At 49.7% G+C, this 18,795-nt stretch overlaps 1 protein-coding gene across 10 annotated transcripts in view; it reads left to right on the top strand.

The window, feature by feature from the left end:
- CLASP1 (cytoplasmic linker associated protein 1) overlaps positions 1–8,655 on the top strand; it is a 188,947-nt gene extending 180,292 nt beyond the window's left edge. For all 10 annotated transcript variants that reach the window (XM_076342950.1, XM_076342953.1, XM_076342948.1 and 7 more), the window contains 2 exons: positions 2,610–2,726; positions 4,502–8,655. In XM_076342950.1, the coding sequence (XP_076199065.1) occupies positions 2,610–2,726; positions 4,502–4,588 (204 nt within the window). In that variant the 3' untranslated portion in view covers positions 4,589–8,655. The remainder of the gene's footprint in view (positions 1–2,609; positions 2,727–4,501) is intronic.
- Positions 8,656–18,795: the final 10,140 nt, after the last annotated feature.

The following is an 18,795-nucleotide window of genomic DNA, read 5'->3' as shown; positions in this document are numbered from 1 at the left end:
CTTGAATTTGAATCCTAGCAGGCAGGCTAGTCCGTTCCTCTTTCCTCTCTGAAATAAGGACCGAACTACTTGCTGACTTCATTCAGCCTCTTTCATAACCCTCTCAGGCTGGGTGGGGAGCTGTGTTTTTGCCAGTGCTAAGGCTTGGTCTTACATTGTGAATTTAGCTTTCAGCACTGGCTGTAGAGGTGTTGTCTCCTGTTCCCCTGCGCAAGCAGCTGGCAGTGCCAGCGGCTGGGATGAGGCTGCCAGCAAGAAGGAAATAAGGGGAGGTAGCAGCGAGGGAGGAGAGAGAATGTGTGTGTGTTTACTGGGGAGGGATTGCAACAGGAACAAATCAGTCAATGCTGAAGGGGAGACATGTCTGGGTGGGTAAGACTTCTGTGGAGAACTGGGATAAAGAAGCCTCCTCATTGTGAGCGTAAAAAGTTAGAAGGACAAGAGCAAAGTCAGAAATTCCCTGAGCAATCTGAACAGTGGGGCTTCAATGCACTGGAAAAGTTTGGGAGCAGCATGCCTTTAAAAGTGCAGTTATATTTGTTTTATTAAATTGCTTCCATGTCTTAAAACGGATCTTGTTTTGGAGCTTAGTTTGCTATTTTTCATCTTGGAGCTGCCAGTGATATTTCCTCACCTTAGAAACTCAGTGGTCAAAGGAATCTACTCCTGATGTTTGGGAAGTATTTTGGAATCCTGGCTGAAGGACTGTGTGCAGAGGGAATCACCTGTGTGCTTGTTTACTATGCCAAGGGTATCGGCAGAGTGGAGAAGAGGCGAGGAGCGTCGGACAGCAGCAGCATGAGCACAAGTGTGTAGCTCAGCAGCACGGAGCGGGATCCCCATGACCCCCCATGAGCAGATGGGGGGGGGTCATGCAAGAACAGGGCTTGGCTGGGGAAAAGTCGTGGTGCTTGCCCTGGTCCCGATGTGGAGCCTTGGCTCCCTTGGAGCCGGGGGGATAGAGCTGGGCTGTGAGGCACTCTCCCATGCACTGCATCTCGATACCCTCAGGCTGAAGAGAGCTTTGAGCCAGTGTCATCTCCTGAGCAAATGCTCTAACCATTGTGCTGTGTTATTAAATGCCAGGAGAAGAAGCAGCTGCTGCCTTGCAAGCAAGTTGGCAGATGGAGAGGTGGGGTGATGGTCCCGCTGGCACATACTGGGCAGGCTCTACCAGCCCAGTGCCCGCCGGGACACAGCCCTCTCAGGCCTCAACACCACACGGATCTGCCTGCCCCCACGGGAGCAATTTGGGATGCACACATAAGCAAAATACCAGGTCCATAGGGAAACTTGAGGTCAAGCAGAGGCATCTAAGTTCAAGAGCCTTTGGATTGGGACCCCCAGAGAGAGTCCTGCATCCCAACTGTCCTCCTAGCAGTGGGTTGTGTCTCTGTGGGTGTTCCTCTGTTGTGGGCGTGGGCTCAGCCTTTTTTCCACCTTGGTCCTCAATAGCTTGATGTTTCTCTGAGCTCATGTAGGTCTCCTGCTTTTCTAGTTCAGTGCTCTTTGGGATTGCAAACTGTCGTTTCAGACTGTATTTTGGCCCTGCAGCTAGAGCATCAGCCCTGCTAGCGGGCAGCCTGGCAGCCCCAGCCATGTCGCATCCCTCCTCCGGGCTTTCCCGGCAGAGGTCACCCTGCATCCGGAGGAGCCAGCGTCCCGCAGGCTGAAGTGATGTCTGTGTTTCTCATGGGATGGCTGCTTAGTGATGAATCACTGCCTGAGTACAGGACTGGTGTCACCAGCTGCTGAGTGACCTGTTGGCTAGTTTGAGCTCTCCTTGAAGCTGCCAGAGATCCGACACACCTACGGGGGTCTTTCAACATGTTCTTTTCTGTGGTATTTCCTACCTGATAAGTAATCAAAAAGCTCTAGGTTACAGAGGCAGTTCATCTAATGGACTAGCACGTGTGTAGCACTGTTATACACAGTATTTAAGCCCAGTGTTTTTAAAGAGTTGGAAAACATCCACGATGACTCTGATTTTTTGCAGTTTCTAATGCCTGGATAGAGCTATTCTGTCCAAATAGATATTTTGGTAGAATATCCGTTCACAAAACAGGATTCTGGCTTTCATGTCCTAAGTGATATAACCGTTAGGCCATTTTGCTGCAAAATTCATGTCCGTTTGTAACTTCGCTCTCAGGAGCAGAATTGGTTTCCTTTGGTTAGATTTGGGTCAGGAAAGACTTTTCTGAAGGCAAGCTGGGAGCATGAGGGCTCCCCTCCAAGAAGTCCTGACCATCCAGGATAGCATATAGTCATCTGAACTGGACACAGGAATGTGTATATTTGATAGAGTCCTAAGCTCATGTTGGGAAACTGTGTGTTGTTGCTTAATGCTATAAATAACAAGATGTTAATAACTTACAACGTGATGGTTATAACTAATAATATAAGGAACAAATAGGATGTACTGGATGATCATATTCTCTTGCTCTTTGAGTATTCAGGTTGCAAACTGTTAGGTTAAGCAGGGCCTTTCTATTGATCCGTTGGGTCAGCCACACTTGCAAAATGTTCATCAGCTCTTTAGTATATTGCTCTGGAAGGATGTTGGCGAGTGCTGTTTGACTTCTGACCTTTTTTTTTTTCTTGTTTCCTAGGGTTATGATAATACAGAGAGCAGTGTCCGTAAAGCTAGCGTATTTTGCCTAGTGGCAATTTATTCAGTAATTGGAGAAGAACTGAAACCTCATCTCGCACAACTCACAGGAAGCAAGGTACAAGAGTAATGTGTCTCTGTTTTGATAATAGCCAGCTGAATGGCTTGCACTACTAGCACCAAGACCAGTGGCTTCACGGTAGCTCTGGGTCAAGTTCCCTGTACTCTGCTAAATCCTATCTCACCCCGCCAAACCACTAGAACAGCACAGCACTTGCTCAGCAGTGTGAGCATTTGAAATCCCACTAAGCAAATTTTGATGGGGTTCAGGGATCGGTTTCATGACGCATTTGATCCTGTGTAACCGCAAGCTGCCACCGAGCGGGTCCTTCCCACTACAGCCATGTTTACCTTGCCCCTTCAGCATTGCATCCAGGGGTGACCGTGCAGTGAGTTGGATCAGCTGGCTGCTCTGGTTGAAAAACAGATCTGCAATACAAATTAATTAGCTTTCAGTCCGCTCTGCAGCTGCACAGGTAATCTAATGCAAAGAGTGGTGGGAATGCATGGCTGGGATGAGTGGGAGAGCAGGTCCTCTCAGCAGCAGGTTGTGATTAGGGCTGGTAGAAATACAGGTAAAGCTTCACTCCTAATAGCATGGCAGATGTGTCCCTTTCCTCCTGGGACACCAGCAAGTTCAAGTGACCCTTCAAAGGATTTTGTGCCCTGCAGTCAGTTTAGCAGCAAAACTCAAATTCTGACCTGATGCTGCAAGGGAAATCAAGTCCTTAATTCAGCTCTGTCCTTCATACAAGAGCTGGCATTTTGTGTTGAGGCGGGTGGTGTTTGATTGCTTTTCAGAGCTGCTCAGGAAGCTGTCACAAGATTTCTTTTCCTGTTTGAAGTCATTATACTCGAGATTCCTCTGCAATTTGAAGATGAATTCTGCATTTTTGTTTCTGAAATAGATCTCTGCATGTAAATAGCTACTTAGTTCAGAGGGTTTCGTTCTGTTATTTTGAAGCAATAATTTCTTTCATGGATAGGAAGTGTGGTGTAGGCTAAAACAACCTGAGACTGAGGACACTTGGATTTTATTTCTGAATTGAATTGCCTTGTCCTTAAACAAATTAATTGTGCTTCCAAATTGCTGTGGAAAGAGACAGCTATGGGTGCTGAGGTTTACCTCATATTTGGGCAGTTAGGAAATCCCCATATAAAATGTTGTAGAGGCTTTATTATCCCAGTATTCTAGGTGCCACAGACCTACTCCACCACATAACTAACTATAAACATGTGAGTAATTCTTCTGGGTTTACGCAGACTGTGTGCATGTTTAAAGTTAAACATGTGCATGAGTCATTGCAGGATCTGGAGCTAAGGTGGTAAGGCAGAAAAAGAAAACAAACCCATGCAAAGGAAGTATATAGTCATAACAGCTGCAGTTTCACTAGATGTACCAAGTTAGTGAAGATATTTAAATGACATTGAAAATGAACATTTTATAAAGCATGGAGAGTTCAGGGTGTTTCCTAGGAGGGACCATGGCTATTGGATCGCTGGTGTGCCTGCAGCCCCACTGACCTCCGTGGGAATCCTGCTTGCTCAGAGCAGGCTGCAGGATTGAGGTCTGTGAACTAATGGCTGCTGAAGTGAAATGCAAGAAGTTTTTCTAAATCCCATTAAATCTGTCTAACTTCAGTGGGACTAGGCATACTCTCCTGCCTCTGTTCTGAAATATGCTCAGCTTTGCTTCTGCTTTTCCTCCAGAGAGCTCAGTGTCAGCTCACTCAAAACTGAGTTCACTGCAGAATGCGAGTTCTAAGATTTGCAGTTGACTCTTGTCCACCTGTTTTTCCTGGCATTTTCTCCTGATGTTCTTGTTTCTTTCAGATGAAGCTACTAAACTTGTACATAAAGAGGGCCCAGACCACCAACAGCAACAGCAGTTCCTCTTCAGATGTTTCAACGCACAGTTAATGGAGATATGTGGACATGTGTAGACTTAGAAGCAATCAACGGTGCCTCTCAGAGACCTTTCTGCTACTCTTCACTGGCGCGCTCCATCAGCTCAAGGAGGCCATGCAGATATTTATTGCAATCAGTATTTTAGTCCCTTAAAAGCTTTTATGTAGAATCTTACTGGTATTGAATGTAAAGGAAACAAGGTCTGTGTTGCAGTCTTCATTAAAAGTGAACAACAGAAAGCCATACTTAAACATATTTGTATAGCCTGCTGAAATCTCGGAAATATGTTTAGGTTAGCGTTCCAAAACTGAGTCCAAGAACCTGGACACGCGTAAAGGTCAAACAAATCTTGTTGGTTTAGTTCATACCCAGTTTTGGTTTCTGTGTGCTAGTTACCTGCTCTCTCCCCATGGCCGCAGTTGTTCTGGCTAGGTTCTTCTTTTCTTACAAGTCTTGTGGTCCTGTTTTGTACTCCCTGTTGCAGCTTGCCTAACATGCAGGGCTTTCCGTGGGGAGATCTTTGCAGATGTGGCTGTGATTCCAGCCTCAGATGCTTTAATACTGGGAGATATCAAGTGTGTAATGAAAGTAGGTTCTTTTTAAACATGAGTTTTTGTACATAGTTCTTCTGATAGACCTCTGGGCTGATTTCTCTGTAACTGCTCTCCAGCCAGCTGTGCAGTGCAAAACAGCTGGGCTCTTGCTCCTTTCATTGACTCTGTAAATATTTCTCCCCTCCCAACCTATTTGGCTCTTTCATGTGCTCAAAAGACTCTCCAGGTTACTTGCTACTCCCCAAAGGGAACCTGAGACCCAATTCTGGGACTGATGCCTGCGATGGGACACTGGAATTAGGTGGGTGGGTGTTGGATTAGGCTCTGAGTGTGTCTTTGGGTGGGCAGTGGGAGCTGGCAGGGCTGTATCTCAGTGCTGCCTTGTGAGGCTAGCTGCATTGTTCTTGAAGTCTGTAGTGTCAAAGGGATGATCATCTGCTCTGACCTGACCCACTGGTGTTGGGTGGTGAATGGCTTTGTCCCCACAACTCCTTTGTGCTTTGGGCAAAATGTTCATCCCAGAGGACAGAAAGGGCATCTGAAATGGAGCAAAGAGGACAAAAAGACCCCGTTGGAAGCACCTACTGAGCCAGCTGGGACAGTGCTGGTTGCTGCCACAGCTCCCCTCCTGTGCCACTGAAGAGCCTGCAGTGCTGTTAACTGCCTTTAGAAACCTCTTTCTTCCTGGCCAGCCCCATGCACAGCCCTGCTGGGTGCTTGTGTTTCGGAGGGGTGCGGAGGGACCTCGCTGGGCACTGCTGTCAGCAGGGTGCTCTGAGTGGGGGTGCAGCAGGGCAAATCTGATGACACAGACCAAATCAGAGCCAAACCAGCAGCAGTCAAATACCCCACAGCAGCACCCTTCCCTAAAGGGAGACCTTCTGTTTGCAGAGGATGAGCTCCCCCTGCCTCTGCTGTAACCAGGGGAAGCAGGAGGATGCTACGTGCTGTGTTTGGCCCTGGGCTGGATCCTGGCTGATGGGCATGCCCACCCCAAACCTGCAATGGATCAGAACTGGGTTTTTGCCCCTAGTGCCAGTGATGCAAGAGGATGGTGGACCTGAAGCTTATGGCTGCAGCTGTGGTGATGGATGTGTGCTCCCTGGTGGCTCTCAGTGCCTCGGTCTCTCTCCAGCCCCCTCGATTTCCCCTTTGGGGAGCTGAAGGGACACCGTGGTAGCCTACTTGAGAACATGAGAGTTTCCAGTACCACAGCGGGGAGGGTAAAGCCCCATTGTCCTCCCTTTCCATCAGTGCATCCCTGTGTGTCTCAGCCCCAGCCCCGAGGAGCTATGCTGGGAGGTGATGCTTGGTGCCAGCTCCCCTCCCAGTCCCCAGCTCAGGAGGGCTTGGGGCTGGTGAGGACTGTGTGGGATTGGGCTGCAAAGCTTCTTGCTCCCTTTCCCTGCTGACATGAGAGCAAAGGAGGTGACCTGCTCCTGAGTTTGTCAGGATGTGTCCACGCTTTTGCTGGCTGCAGGGCTAGCTCCCTCATCTTTCCCAATGAGTAATGCCATGGCAGGAGAAACCATGCGATCCTGGTGGGTGGGATTCCCCCAGGGTCTTTCTGCAGGCTCAGAAAAGCCATCCTCGCTAGAGGGAGGATTGGCTGCTCTATGGTTGGTGTCTCCCTTTCCGTGGACCATTCCTTTTCAACATCTTTCAGTATGCTTGTTAGAATATTCTTTTTTAATTTTTTGAATGATTCAAATTATTTTAGTTTAACACGAATTTATTTTCCCTTTTGAGGAAATATTCAGCCGACTTGTTGGCAGCAGTTAGCTGTCTTGTTTGAATTTTTAGTAGTGGGTTTGACTTTTTGTTGGGTTTTTTTTTTTTAATTTGTACTCTAACTGCTTAGTATTTATGCCTCTCTTTCTCCCCATGTCAGTTCAGCATCTTCTGTTCCAGTTGTGGGGTTCAGAAGGTCAGCATAGCTGACCAGATGGCATTTAGTCCCTCCCAGCTGTGGTGGAGCTTGGTCCATCACCGTTTGCTGTTTGTTTGTTTTTTTTTTTTGTATGGCACACTGTAGCAAATCTCCAGGAATTGAATTCCTTCTCAAATGATTTTATATGTTTTATAAAATCCTGTTAGTATGCACTGAGAGTGAACGCACTGTAACGTCCCCGAACTGACCCTAGTGCATGCGCTGACACTACAGTAGGAGTTAACAGCTTGTCCTTCAAAAGACGCGTGCAACCTGCTGCGACTCCAGCGACGAGCGTGTGTTTTCCGATACTATTGGCACACTTGGGGCTGCAAATGGTAGAACCAGGCCTTACTTTCTGAATCAGATTCTGTTCTGTTTGTCAACAGATGCTCATTAACGTGCTACTTAATTTCGTTATGTGAGTCAGTCGAGGACTGTTCATCCTTTGAGTACTCTAGAAGTATGTTATACCTGTATACAGTAGAGAGCATTCTGCTTAGGTATTTATAAATCATTGCGTATAATGTACATAGTAAGGTTGTTTAGTATGTTGAACATGACCCGATTTTTTTTTTTTGTGTGTGTTTCCTTTGAAGTACTCAAAGGGCTAGCTCTGAATGTCATCTCTCTGATCTCCAGTGTTCTGACTTCAACAAGCTGTACAATCATTTTGTTTTCTATTCAGCAAGCATAAAGGTCTCTCTGGCTACAAATCACAGCGTCCACGCATGCTTGCAGAGAAAGATCTGCATGCTGGCAGTGCCTCACCGCACCGGTGAAGCTTGTGTTCACGTTCTCCCAGCAGTAGCCACCTACTGCAGCTGCCTTTTTTTTTTTTTCCTCCTTGCTGCCCATTATGCAGGGCTTCAATTTTTCGTACCTTAAAAAAAAAAAAGTGTATTTTATTTGCCCATCATGCTTTAAAAGTCTGAGTGGGAGAAGACTCTCAGCAGACAGCGGCTCCTGGCTGCAAGGTTGCCGAAATCTCAGATGTGGATGTTTTTTCTGCCATTGGCTGCACCAGTGCTCCGTGGGCATGGGCAAATACCGGATCCATCCGCCCCACAGGTCTACGTACTGTAGTTCTCATGTAGTGCAGAAATATCGAGGCATGTGGCTTTCTTAAGGTACACTATGTGTGCTTGCCTGGATTACAATACAATACAAGACTGTCTTTTTTATTGCTTATTACTAGCTTACCAATAACCTGTATAAGTAATGTAACTCACATCTTTGTCATCAAAACCTTTTCTCCCCACCCCTTTATTTATCAAGCATAATATTACATATTAAGGGACAGAAAAATAGACCTTCGTAGAATACAGCAGGACGTTGCTAACAATGTTTTAAATGGGAAGTAAAAACCGCTCTGAAAAACGCCAACCATGAGAAATGACTTTGTTGGCACCGTGTTCATGCGCATGTATTTTTTCTATTTTTTCCGCTTTTGTCATGTTACATCCATATCTGTATTTATATCTTATTTGTTTCACTTTTGAGTGTATCATGGCAATTGTACAGATGTTTTTGTTAACATTTATGTGATAGAATTTGCTAAAAAAAAAAAATTAAAATAAAACCTTTTGAGTTTGCCCTAGAATAAGTGGAAGTTGGATTTCTTTTGGGGGGAGAAATATTAAAGCAGATTCATTATCCAACACAGCTCCTCACTCCAGCAGCCTTTGCTTGTAAAGGATTTGCTCTTATTCCTGCCCTGGCTGCTGTGTTTCCATGTGTTAATTAGAGGGTGCATGGTGGTCTGGCTGTTTCCTACAGGCACCAGTCTGTGAGTGGTAGTGGGGCCAGTGGGCAGCTGGTCTTTCGCTGTCAGCTTTTAAAAGCTTTTGGGAAGTCATAATTTTAGGGGATTCTTGCGACGTTACAAACTGAAGAGCCATATGCTGTTTGAAAGCTGATGGTCTCATGCAGTCATGTAACTCAAGGAGCAAGGGTTTCAAAAGATGCCTGTGTTAATGAGGCTTGTTAAGAGAATTGCAGAGGTTTTAAAATACATGGCAGTAGAAATTTGTGTGATGAAGTGTTTGGGGAGGTGAAGGGGTGCTAGGAACTGCACAGGTCTCTGTGCCTGGTACGAAAAGACAACTTGAATTTGAAGTGGCCGGGGAGCCTGAGCACTCAAGCGCTTGTGTGTTATCCTGGGGGAATAACAGCTCATCACAATTTAAAAACCCGTAGCGAAGCTGTGCTCTACACTAGGGAAACAGATCCCCTAAGGTATGACTTTTACTTTGATGCTATTTCTTTAGCATCAAGGTAAAAGGTCCTCAAATACCTTGTGGTGGGTGCAAGGGAGTCAGGAGAGCACTGGAGGTCCAGATTTCCTATGGGAGGCTTTTGGTGTGAATATTCCCAGACAGAGGAGTACATGGAGAGTGTTACGATGCGTAAGCACCAGCATTCAGGACACGGTGGTTCTGGCCATGCTGGATAAGGCGCTGCTAGTTAAACTATCCTCTCTCCTCCTGCAAGAGGATTATTTTATCTGCCCTTTTTACTCTCCAGCTAGTTACTGAACTAGAACAAGTCTGACAATTTTTGGGGGAAGTTTCAGACATGCAATAGTTTTGTTTAGCTGCAGACCCTTCGCAGCATCAGCAGCCTCGCTGGTGTCTCCTTTGCCCTGCACTCCTAGCTGCCACCAAGCCCTGCCCGTGCCAGCCCAGGGACCCTTCTGCATCAAGATTCAGGGGCCCAGCTGGGAGTGAGGAGCAGCAATCGCTCTCCCTGCTGCAGACAGACCATCTCATCCCCGTGGTGGCAGGGTCTTTTTTGTCTCTGCCGCGTGTCGGAGCAGTACGAGGGAAGGTCCAGCCTTGCCCAGTGACCCTGGATTCTTCCCAGAGCGCTTCCCACGTGTTTTTTCTCGAGCAGTGCCAGGTACCTGTGGTTATAAGAAAGGGAAGAGAGAATGAGTAGAGCTCTATCTTGTCCGTGCCTTGTAAAACTCCAGATGCTGGCCTAAATTAGCCTTACAGCCCTGAGGAATTTGGAAAAGCTCTGAAGTCTGAGGCATTGCAAATGTGGTATTAGACAACCTGAGCTGGGGAGCTGTATTTCACTGACACGTGCTTAAAATGGTCAGTCCTTGCGAACCCCTTTGTGGAGGCCGAGGAGAGGGACATCCCACAGATGCAGAAATAGGTCATTCTGGCATTTTGTGCAAGACTCATGCAGAGGGCTGTTTGCATGGCTGGAGGTCTCCTTTCCCTCCAGAGCACCAGGCAGCAAGGGTTGGACCAGAGGAGGCTGGGTGTTCGCTTACTCCATCTCCAGAGAACACGTCTCTGTACCCTGCGACTGGGTTTTACCGAACCTTCGCACTGTTGCTCAGGTTATGAGGAATGAAGGCCACGATGGAGCTACAGCTGCTGGCTCATCATCAACCATCGCCAGATGCACAGAGCTCCTCTGGAGGAAGTTCTCTTCTCCCAGCAATGGCTCATGCCTCCAGGCACTCACTGCCCAGGTCTGACCCTCTGCTGATCTCCTTGGAAAATACACAAATACAGGCCTTGGTGCCAAGACTTGCACCTGCGGGGGTGCCAGCACAATGCCACCCCTCTTTGCTGCAGAGCACTATGGCAGAAGGCAACAGTTTTGCAGGATGCAACCGCAGCAAGTGAAAAGCTCAACAGGAGCATCCCAGAGCAGTTACTCCCAATGAAATACAGGAGCAGAAGAAAATAATCCTCTTGCTCAGTCTCCCAGCTCCTTCTGTGCTGGATTTTGGCATGTCCTTTAGGGCTGAGACTCCAGCGTGTTGACAAGGGGGTGTTTGTTTACTGAACCACCTCAAAGTATCTGTCCCTTGTAGCTCCTTTGTCATGAAGTCCCCTGTTGTCTTAAGCCACATGATTGCTTCACAGATGGAGAATGAGGAATGGCTGTAATTGCTGGCTCAGATGGTTTTGCTGGGCTCTCCCCTATGGTGGCGAACTGGAGTTGCTGCCAGCAATTAAAGGTAGTTAGGAGATTCCAGGCAAGTGTGAAGGCTTGCTCTAAGCACTTGTAGCCTGTTCTCAATTCATTTCTCTGTCCTGGAGGGTCTGAACCGCTGCTGATTTCTTCGCAGCCCAGCACTCTGCAATCCCTCTCAAAAGATTTTGCGAACCCTTCCCTCCCACTGAGGGATGCGCTGAGGAGCGGCTCAGTGCATGTCCAGAGTTGCACTCCTGGACCAGGTGCCTTATCTTATTTGCTCCAGTTAAAGAATAAGATGTTTCGGCTTAAAACCCCTGAGAAAGTGCAGCTCAGTTGATCAGTGGTAACTTGTTAAGTTAAATAATTCCACAGCTTCTGATTGTGCAACCCAATTACTTGCTTGTGCAACCCTCGTTTACCCTCCTCAAGCAAATATCGCACACCCCTCTCCTCCCTTTACCAACCCAACACATTTTTCCTGCTTTGCGTTTTCATACACATCCATGAAGTATGGAAAGGGCCCTCCCTGGCGAGCAGACCCTAGCCCTCCTGCTGGGAGGAAGTTCAGTGCAGAAGTGCATGTAATACTGACCTTGGGGAGGAGAGGACAGACCGTAAATCTCCATCCCCTGCTGTGATGGAGAAAAAAATCCTGCAAGGTTTTTGGGAAGCTGCTGGGGCAACACGGGCATGGAAATCAACCCGAGCATCAGGCTGGGTTGGAGGGGATCTCTTGCCAGCAGACACTGGGTGGTTGTGTGTTTGTTTAGGTCCAGAGAAAGACCATCACTCGTTGTGATCCCCAGTCATGGATCCATTCGTGGGTAATATGGGATTATAGCTATATGTGCATGGGACTGGAGAAGGTTGCTTCAGGAGCAGTGTCAGTCTCTGCCCGTACCATGTTCGGCTCTCCCCTGCCAGGGAAGTGCTCGTGCATGGATGGGAGGACGATTACACCATTGCAGCCACTGTGCTCCCCTGGAGCACTGCAGCTGTAGCACAGGAGATGCTTACATGTTTCAGGTTCTCCCTGGGGATCTGACTGCAGCCAAAGGCTTGGGAAATACCAGCCCGTTAAACCCAAGGTCCTTATGCAACATTACTCCGCTCTCCATGCTGCTTTGTCATAACTTGGCAGGTACCGAAACAGGCCAAGCAAAGCCATTGCTTTCTGAAAAAGGGCTATTTATATCCAGACTCCAGTGCCAACCCATTAACCAGGAGCCAGTGACTCTCCTTGTCTGCCCGGCACGGGGGCCAGCGGGGATGGGTGCTTGTCCCTTGGGGCAGGCACAACGCACAGGGATGATGCTCGTGGGGCTTTGACCCACTGAGGCATCCGGGGCCAGGCAGCTGCCGGAGGGCTCACCAGGAAACAGGCACTCGGGCGCAATGCAAAGGCAAGAGCTGGCCTGGGAGCAGAGGAGACAAGGAGCAGCCAGGTGGGCAGCGGAGGGGAAAGCGAAGGCAGCGTAAACCAGACCGAGCTAACGCGGGGCTGGGGGGATTACAGGATGCTGGGGAAGCTGCTCACAAACACATCGGGGACAAAGCAGCCCTCCAGAGCAAGGGGTAATGAGTAATTAATGAGGAGAAGGATGAAATTCATAATGACTCAAAAATGGCCGAGATAACGAACTCCTTCTCTTTAAATCCACCTTTAACAAGAAAGCTAAGGGAAAGGATTTAGATCAATTAAGAAGTAAAGAAGAGCAATTTTGTAAAAATAGCTATTGACACAAGCAAGCGGGAGAACAGCTGGAAAGTCTCTCTAGGCAGAGGTAGCAAATGGCTGAGGCCTATAGCTGAGGGGGTTTGAGGGGGAAGGTTTGGTTTTTAAATGATGGAAAATTGCAATCAAACCTGCCCACACTCAGCCCTACGTTTGTGCAGCCATCCTCATGCAGGGAGCAGCGGTGACCCTGGACCAGCTGGCCAAGGGGAGCTGCTTGGCTGCTGGAACTGCAGGAGGTGAAATGGAGTGGAAAATACTCCCCACTGTCTGTGTGCTGCTGCTGACGCAGGAACTGCATTGCTGGTGGCACAGGACAGCCCGTGTGTGTCCAGCACGCAGCAGCTTCACACTCGGAGATCTCTGTTACGGGCAGTGGTTGCTGGCCAGGTACTAAACCCCAACTCTCAGCTAAGCAGCTACGACACCTTTTTTCACAGAATCATAGAATGGTTTGGGTTGGAAGGGACGGTTACAGATCATCTAGTCCACCCTGCCTGCCGTGGGCAGGGACATCTTTCACTAGGTCAGGTTGCTCAAAGCCCCATCCAACCTGACCTTGACCACTTCTAACAATGGGGCATCCACAGCTTCTCTGGGCAACCTGCTCCAGTGCCTCCCCACTCTTGTCATAAAAAATTTCTTCCTTATGTCCAGTCTAAACCTGCCCTCTTTTGGTGTTGCAGCCCTTTCTCTTCTCCTGCAGATAAACTTGGGTCATACTGAAGTCTAACATAGCATGGCAGAGCTAAGCAGCTCTTTCATTCTGTTTAGGGTGCCCCAAGGGTTAATACTGGGGTTTGTTTTTTTCATAATGAAGCTCACGCTCCCCAGATGTGTCTCTGCTTGCCACTGCTTTTGGTGAAATCCAGACCTGGGAAAGCAGGAAGCTGAGCAAGCTGGCAATACCCAATTTCTGTATTTAATGACTGTGTATGGCATAAAGGCACCCATAAATGACAGCAGGTAGAGTAGTAGTCAAAGGGGAGCTTCAGGAAGATGGCACCAGTGTGCTTCTGGGACCTGGAGATGTGCCTCTTGCTGGGACTCACCCCATGCTCTACTTGGCTCCTGGTCCCACCCGTTGGGCATACAGGGCACTCGCAATGTGAACTCTATGTTTTTTGGTGTTTGCCTGACCGCTCCTTGGCAACACTACTAGATTTAACAAATCATTGCGAATTTGACAGGGAGCTGGTGACGAAGTCTGGCTGTCCTCTTGCTGAAAAGCTCTGGAGTGACCATGGTGGGGAGCAGCAGGGGGTAGGGGCCATAATCCACTCCCGTGGGATGGAGCAGCCCCCCGTGAGCATCAGCAGCCACTCGTGAGCAACAGGTATGCAGTGGCCCTCAAAGCAACGGCCCCCATTGCCTTCAACCCTGCCAAAGCTCAAGGGTCCCAAAAGAGGCTGGAAACATTGGAGCTGCCCCTAAAACCTGTTGATTACCTTCCCTTTAGAGGAAATATTTTTGGCTTGCTCTTGCCATTGTGTAGCAGGACACTGGGATATTCTCTTCTTTGTCCCAGTGACCCAACTTCTTTACGCCTGTAACCCCATCCCCATCATCCTTGCTGGGGAGTAGCTCTGTAAGGTCCATCATGCCCGGACCTGCCTCCTGCCCCCTCTGCACCATGGGGTGCCCTGGCATGGGGTCTCCTGCTTCCCCTGTGCCGAACCGCTCCCTCACCCCGCTGGCATGGGCCAGGGCTGGCTCAGCACCTCGTGGTTGGTGCTTGGGGCTGAAAGGGTTAAACAGATGGCCCTGTCGCAGGGGCAGTTTCTCGGCTGCCGGTCTATAAATAGGAGCTGGGTTTCTAATCTGCTTGCCACTCATTTCCACTCCCTGCCAGTTTTTTCCTGCTTTTTCCTGCAAGGAGGTATCTGCAGCCGATGGTCTGCAGCCCCACGGATGCTACTGGGAGAGGGAAGCGAGCAGCCAAGTCCCGCCCAGCGAGACTTGCCATCTGTCAGCCCTCCTGTAACCCATCCTGATTAAAAAGCCAAAAAAAAAGAAAAAAAAAGAGGGGAGAAAAACAAAGCCCTCCCTGGCAGGGGCTCCATGACCCTGGTCTGTGCTGCGAATCCCCAGCCCAGTTTTAGACCCTGCCTTGCCCCTCCCGAGCTGCATTGGAGCCGTCCCCTGTTTTGGGACAGGTGAAACCTCAGTCCAAGCGCTGCGACCTGATGTTGAAGACCCGGCTCTGCTCCCTGCGCACAAACTCCCTGGCTGGCGGCTGGAGAGGGAGCGGGGAGCGCGGGCTGGCAGCATTTTTGGGCTCCTGGCAAGTCTCCCAACTGCCAGCTCCCCCCGTGCCTGCATCCCCTGCTCTATCTCCTCCGTCTCTCCGACAGCACTAACAACTCCATCCCTGCTGAGCAACAGTCAGGCCATAAATCCTTGTGAAGGGCGTGAGGACCTGTTGGAAGAAGGTGCAGCCTGCGTTTGCAGACAAGGGCTGTGAAGAAATGCCGGCTTCACGCTGGGACAAGGAAGATGTGGGCAGGTTGGAGGGTGGCCAGAGATCAGCGAGGACGTGATGACTCCCAGCAAGCTTGACCTGGGTTGGATAATGGGCGACAGAAGGGGCCCGGGGAGACATGAAAGCAGCCCTCAAATACGTGAGAGCGGAATGCAGAGAGGGGGGATGATCTCTTCTCTGCACATGGGGCAAGAAGTCTTGGGCTTAGCAAGAAAAATGTAGATGAGGAAAACTTGTTAATAGCTGGGATAGTAAAGTTGACGTCTCCAGGCCTGATTTTGACAAAATGATTATTTGATTGAGCATACAAAGGGGAAAGTAACTCTTGAATAGTGAATGAGCCAGAGGGCAAATCCTTCTGTTGTCTTGACCTGATGCATGTTGTTCCACTTAACCTGAAAACTCAGCTTAGACGAGCTTTTCTGTTGATGGACAAGGAATAGACTGGAGGGGAATCAGCCAACACGTCGGGCAGTTCGTTGTGTGGCTCCTTCTGAGCATGGTGTCCGTGCAGCCGGGTCTGGGCCGGGTCGGGTGTGTGTCCTGGGGGCCTTTCCCCACGCACCCGCCTCGAGCTTTGCTGCTGCTGACAGGTGCTTTCCAAGGCTGCTGACTCACCAAAATGGAAATGTTCTGCCAAAAAATGTTGAGTTTGATAAAATTGCTAATGGCCCTGCTGGCTTCCCTGACAGCTTGGCTCCGTGCCTGCATTTGGAGTAGCTGCTGGGAGGGAGGTTGGTCTTCGCAGCCAAAGGAGTGTGATGCTCATGGCTCCCAGGGCACCAGCTCCGCTGTGGCTCTGGATGGGCTGTGCCAAGCCAGGGCATCCTGGTGGCATCTGCAGCCCCACGACCACCAGCACCCCGTCTTGCAGTTGCCCCTAGTGCTTGTTGTGCCATCAGTTGGCTTCCAGGGAACACGTCTTGTTTCAGACACCGAGCTAACCTTTTTTTCCCAAAATCTTGAATTTTCATTCATTTTATTTTTTTAGGAAGGAAAATTCAGTCTCCTGGCCAGCTTCAGCTCTGCCTTGCAGGACTGGCCCGAGCTAAGGGCGCTGTGCTGGAGGCAGTTAAATAGGATGCCCCGATCCGCGCCCCAGCTCCTGTTGCCCTGGGAGACAGAGAGCACCTACCTGGACTGACAGCGGCAGCAATTTAGTCCCTGTCTTGCAACAGGCTGGCTCTTCTGGCCAACAATGAGAAATAAATGGAGGTATTTAATTGCCTTGTAGTGCTTACCCAGGTAAGCAGAAAGCCCCGGTTGCTTTTGCATCCCATTGATCCTGGAGCAGCGGCACCAGTGCAGCACAGCTCGGCTCCCGGCAGGCTCAGCCTGCGCTGTGCTCATCTGAGCCCTCATGGGCACCTCAGAGCTGGGGCTGAAGGTTTGGCCACCCTCTGCCTTGCTTAGCTGTGCCCTCTCATCACTGTCGTGGGTGCTCCCGGGACCGTAAAGGGCTCCTAGTGCCCTTTGCACCCCAAACCTCTCCTGAAAGCAGCGATTCCTCCTTTCTCTGGGGTCATTTTATTTGTGTTAACAAATGAAAAAATATTCTCACTTATTATTGAATGCGAACAATACAGAGCAACCCCTCTCCAAAACGCTGCGTGTGAATGACGGGCTGCCCTGCTTGGAGGACATGGACTTCCCAGTGTGTAACTGCAAGGATACCCGGTTCTCTCCTTCATGCACGGTTTAGCCTTGCAGCTGCCCATTCCCATTGAAATATAAACTGCAAAAGCGATGTTTGTGCTTCCTTTACATGTCCAGCCGATTTCCCACGGCCAGCGAGCATCCGTCTGCTTCTGCAGGCTTGGAGGGAAGCACCACCCTGTGATTGGGGCAGCAGGAGCTGTGGTGAAGGGTTGTCTGAGGCTTCAGGCTGTCCTTGCCCGGGACACTGTGCCATGGAGCAGGCTGTTTGACTATGGCTGGACCCAGGGCAATGTCCGGCTCCACCGCTGCCAAGATTTTGGCGTTCTCCAAACCCCCTTCTGACATCTTCAGCATCTGCTTCAATGGGGTCCCCTTTGCCCTGGGAGCACCTCTCCACTCGGATGGGTACTGATACTGCTGCTGCAACAAGTTCAGGCTGTCAGCCTCTGCTCCCAGCTTTAGCTGCAGAGAAGACCATCTCCTCCAAGGATTTTGGTAAATGCTCCTGCCAACCTGTGCTGACATGCTTCCCTGGCCATCACCATGCAGCCTGAGTGAATATCGGTTTCACGCTTTAGGTGTGTTTGCAAGAGCTTTGCTGTTGTTCAGTGCTCCCTGTCCACCAGTTCCCACCACTTCATGTTGCAGCTCCTTGGTTTATACCTGGCTGCAGAGAATCCCCACTGAAGGACCACGGTGGGATCTGCCTCTGGAAGTTTCATGCAGCTTGAGAAGTCCCTGGAGGTTTTCCTTTCCACTGAGCTTCCTCATCATGCTGGTGAGCCAAAGCCGCTCCTGTCAGCCAGGGGCTGAGAGCCAGGAGGTGGTATCCTTCCCCTCCTGCTGCTAAGAGGAGCCTGGGTCCTTCTCCTGGCTAATCCAGGGTGGTCAGCAATAGGTGACGGATCCAGGGTTTCCTGCAGGACAAACCCACGCTAGTGGGAGGTGGGGACAGGATAGCCCTTTTCCTTCCAAGTCAGCGGCTGAAATCCAGCCCATGCCAGGGGTGAGCCAGTGCTCGGAGCAGGTGGGAGCGCTGGAAAGGGATCCCTGGAAGGGATCTCAGCTCAATCTCCGACAGCTCTGCAACCAGGGGAGAGCACTCTGGCTCTCCAGACAGTCCTCTGAGAGGGGTCAGGGTCACTGCAGATGCAAGGATATAAACTTCACAGCAATAGGTTTAGAAAAGCAAAATCCCTATGAGTCACTTGGCTCTCACCGTGCAGCGTGGGAGCCAGACTCCCCTCTCGCTTGCTCTGGGACGTTGCTGCAGATCAGAGCACTCCCTTGAGAGCAGCGCTGCTGGGATGTGGGGACGTCCTCTCAGTAGCATTTTGCCCTGCGATCATTACTGGCGTACGGTTTCTCACTCCATTTCCTTTGACATTCGGCGATCTCCGTGTTTTGGGTGAGCGCTAAACATTAACTTAGATTTGTACTTAATAACTCGGCGGTGTGTTTGGAGCCCAGTGCGCAGGAAGGGGACACACTCAACCCCCTTCCCCCAGCCCTGTTAATGGTTTAGGGATGCCAAAGCAAGAGAGATGCCAAGTGCGCGCTAGTGTTCACTGAGCACACACCTCTGCTTGGCTGAAGACATCTCCAGGTATCCACCGAGTGTTGTTTTCAGCCACCAAAAACCTTTGATTTCCTTGATTAACGTAACTGGGAGGTCCTTGCTGATTTGAAAGCAGAGTGAAAAACCTTCTCAGCAGAAATCAAAGCCCTGGAGGGGACCGGTACGTACAGGAATGGCATTAACAACTAATCCCCTCTAATCCAAGATGACATCCTTATCACATGAGGGCATAAAATGTAATTAGACTTATATAGTGCTATCTCCAGAGCACTAAGCAAATATTAACCAATCCATCTTCCCAGTGCTCCTGTGGGGACAGCCCAGTTACCCTGGCT

The sequence above is a fragment of the Aptenodytes patagonicus genome, chromosome 6, assembly GCF_965638725.1.
Source record: "Aptenodytes patagonicus chromosome 6, bAptPat1.pri.cur, whole genome shotgun sequence".
Lineage (NCBI taxonomy): Eukaryota > Metazoa > Chordata > Aves > Sphenisciformes > Spheniscidae > Aptenodytes > Aptenodytes patagonicus.
This window is presented reverse-complemented; position numbering and strand designations above follow the sequence as displayed.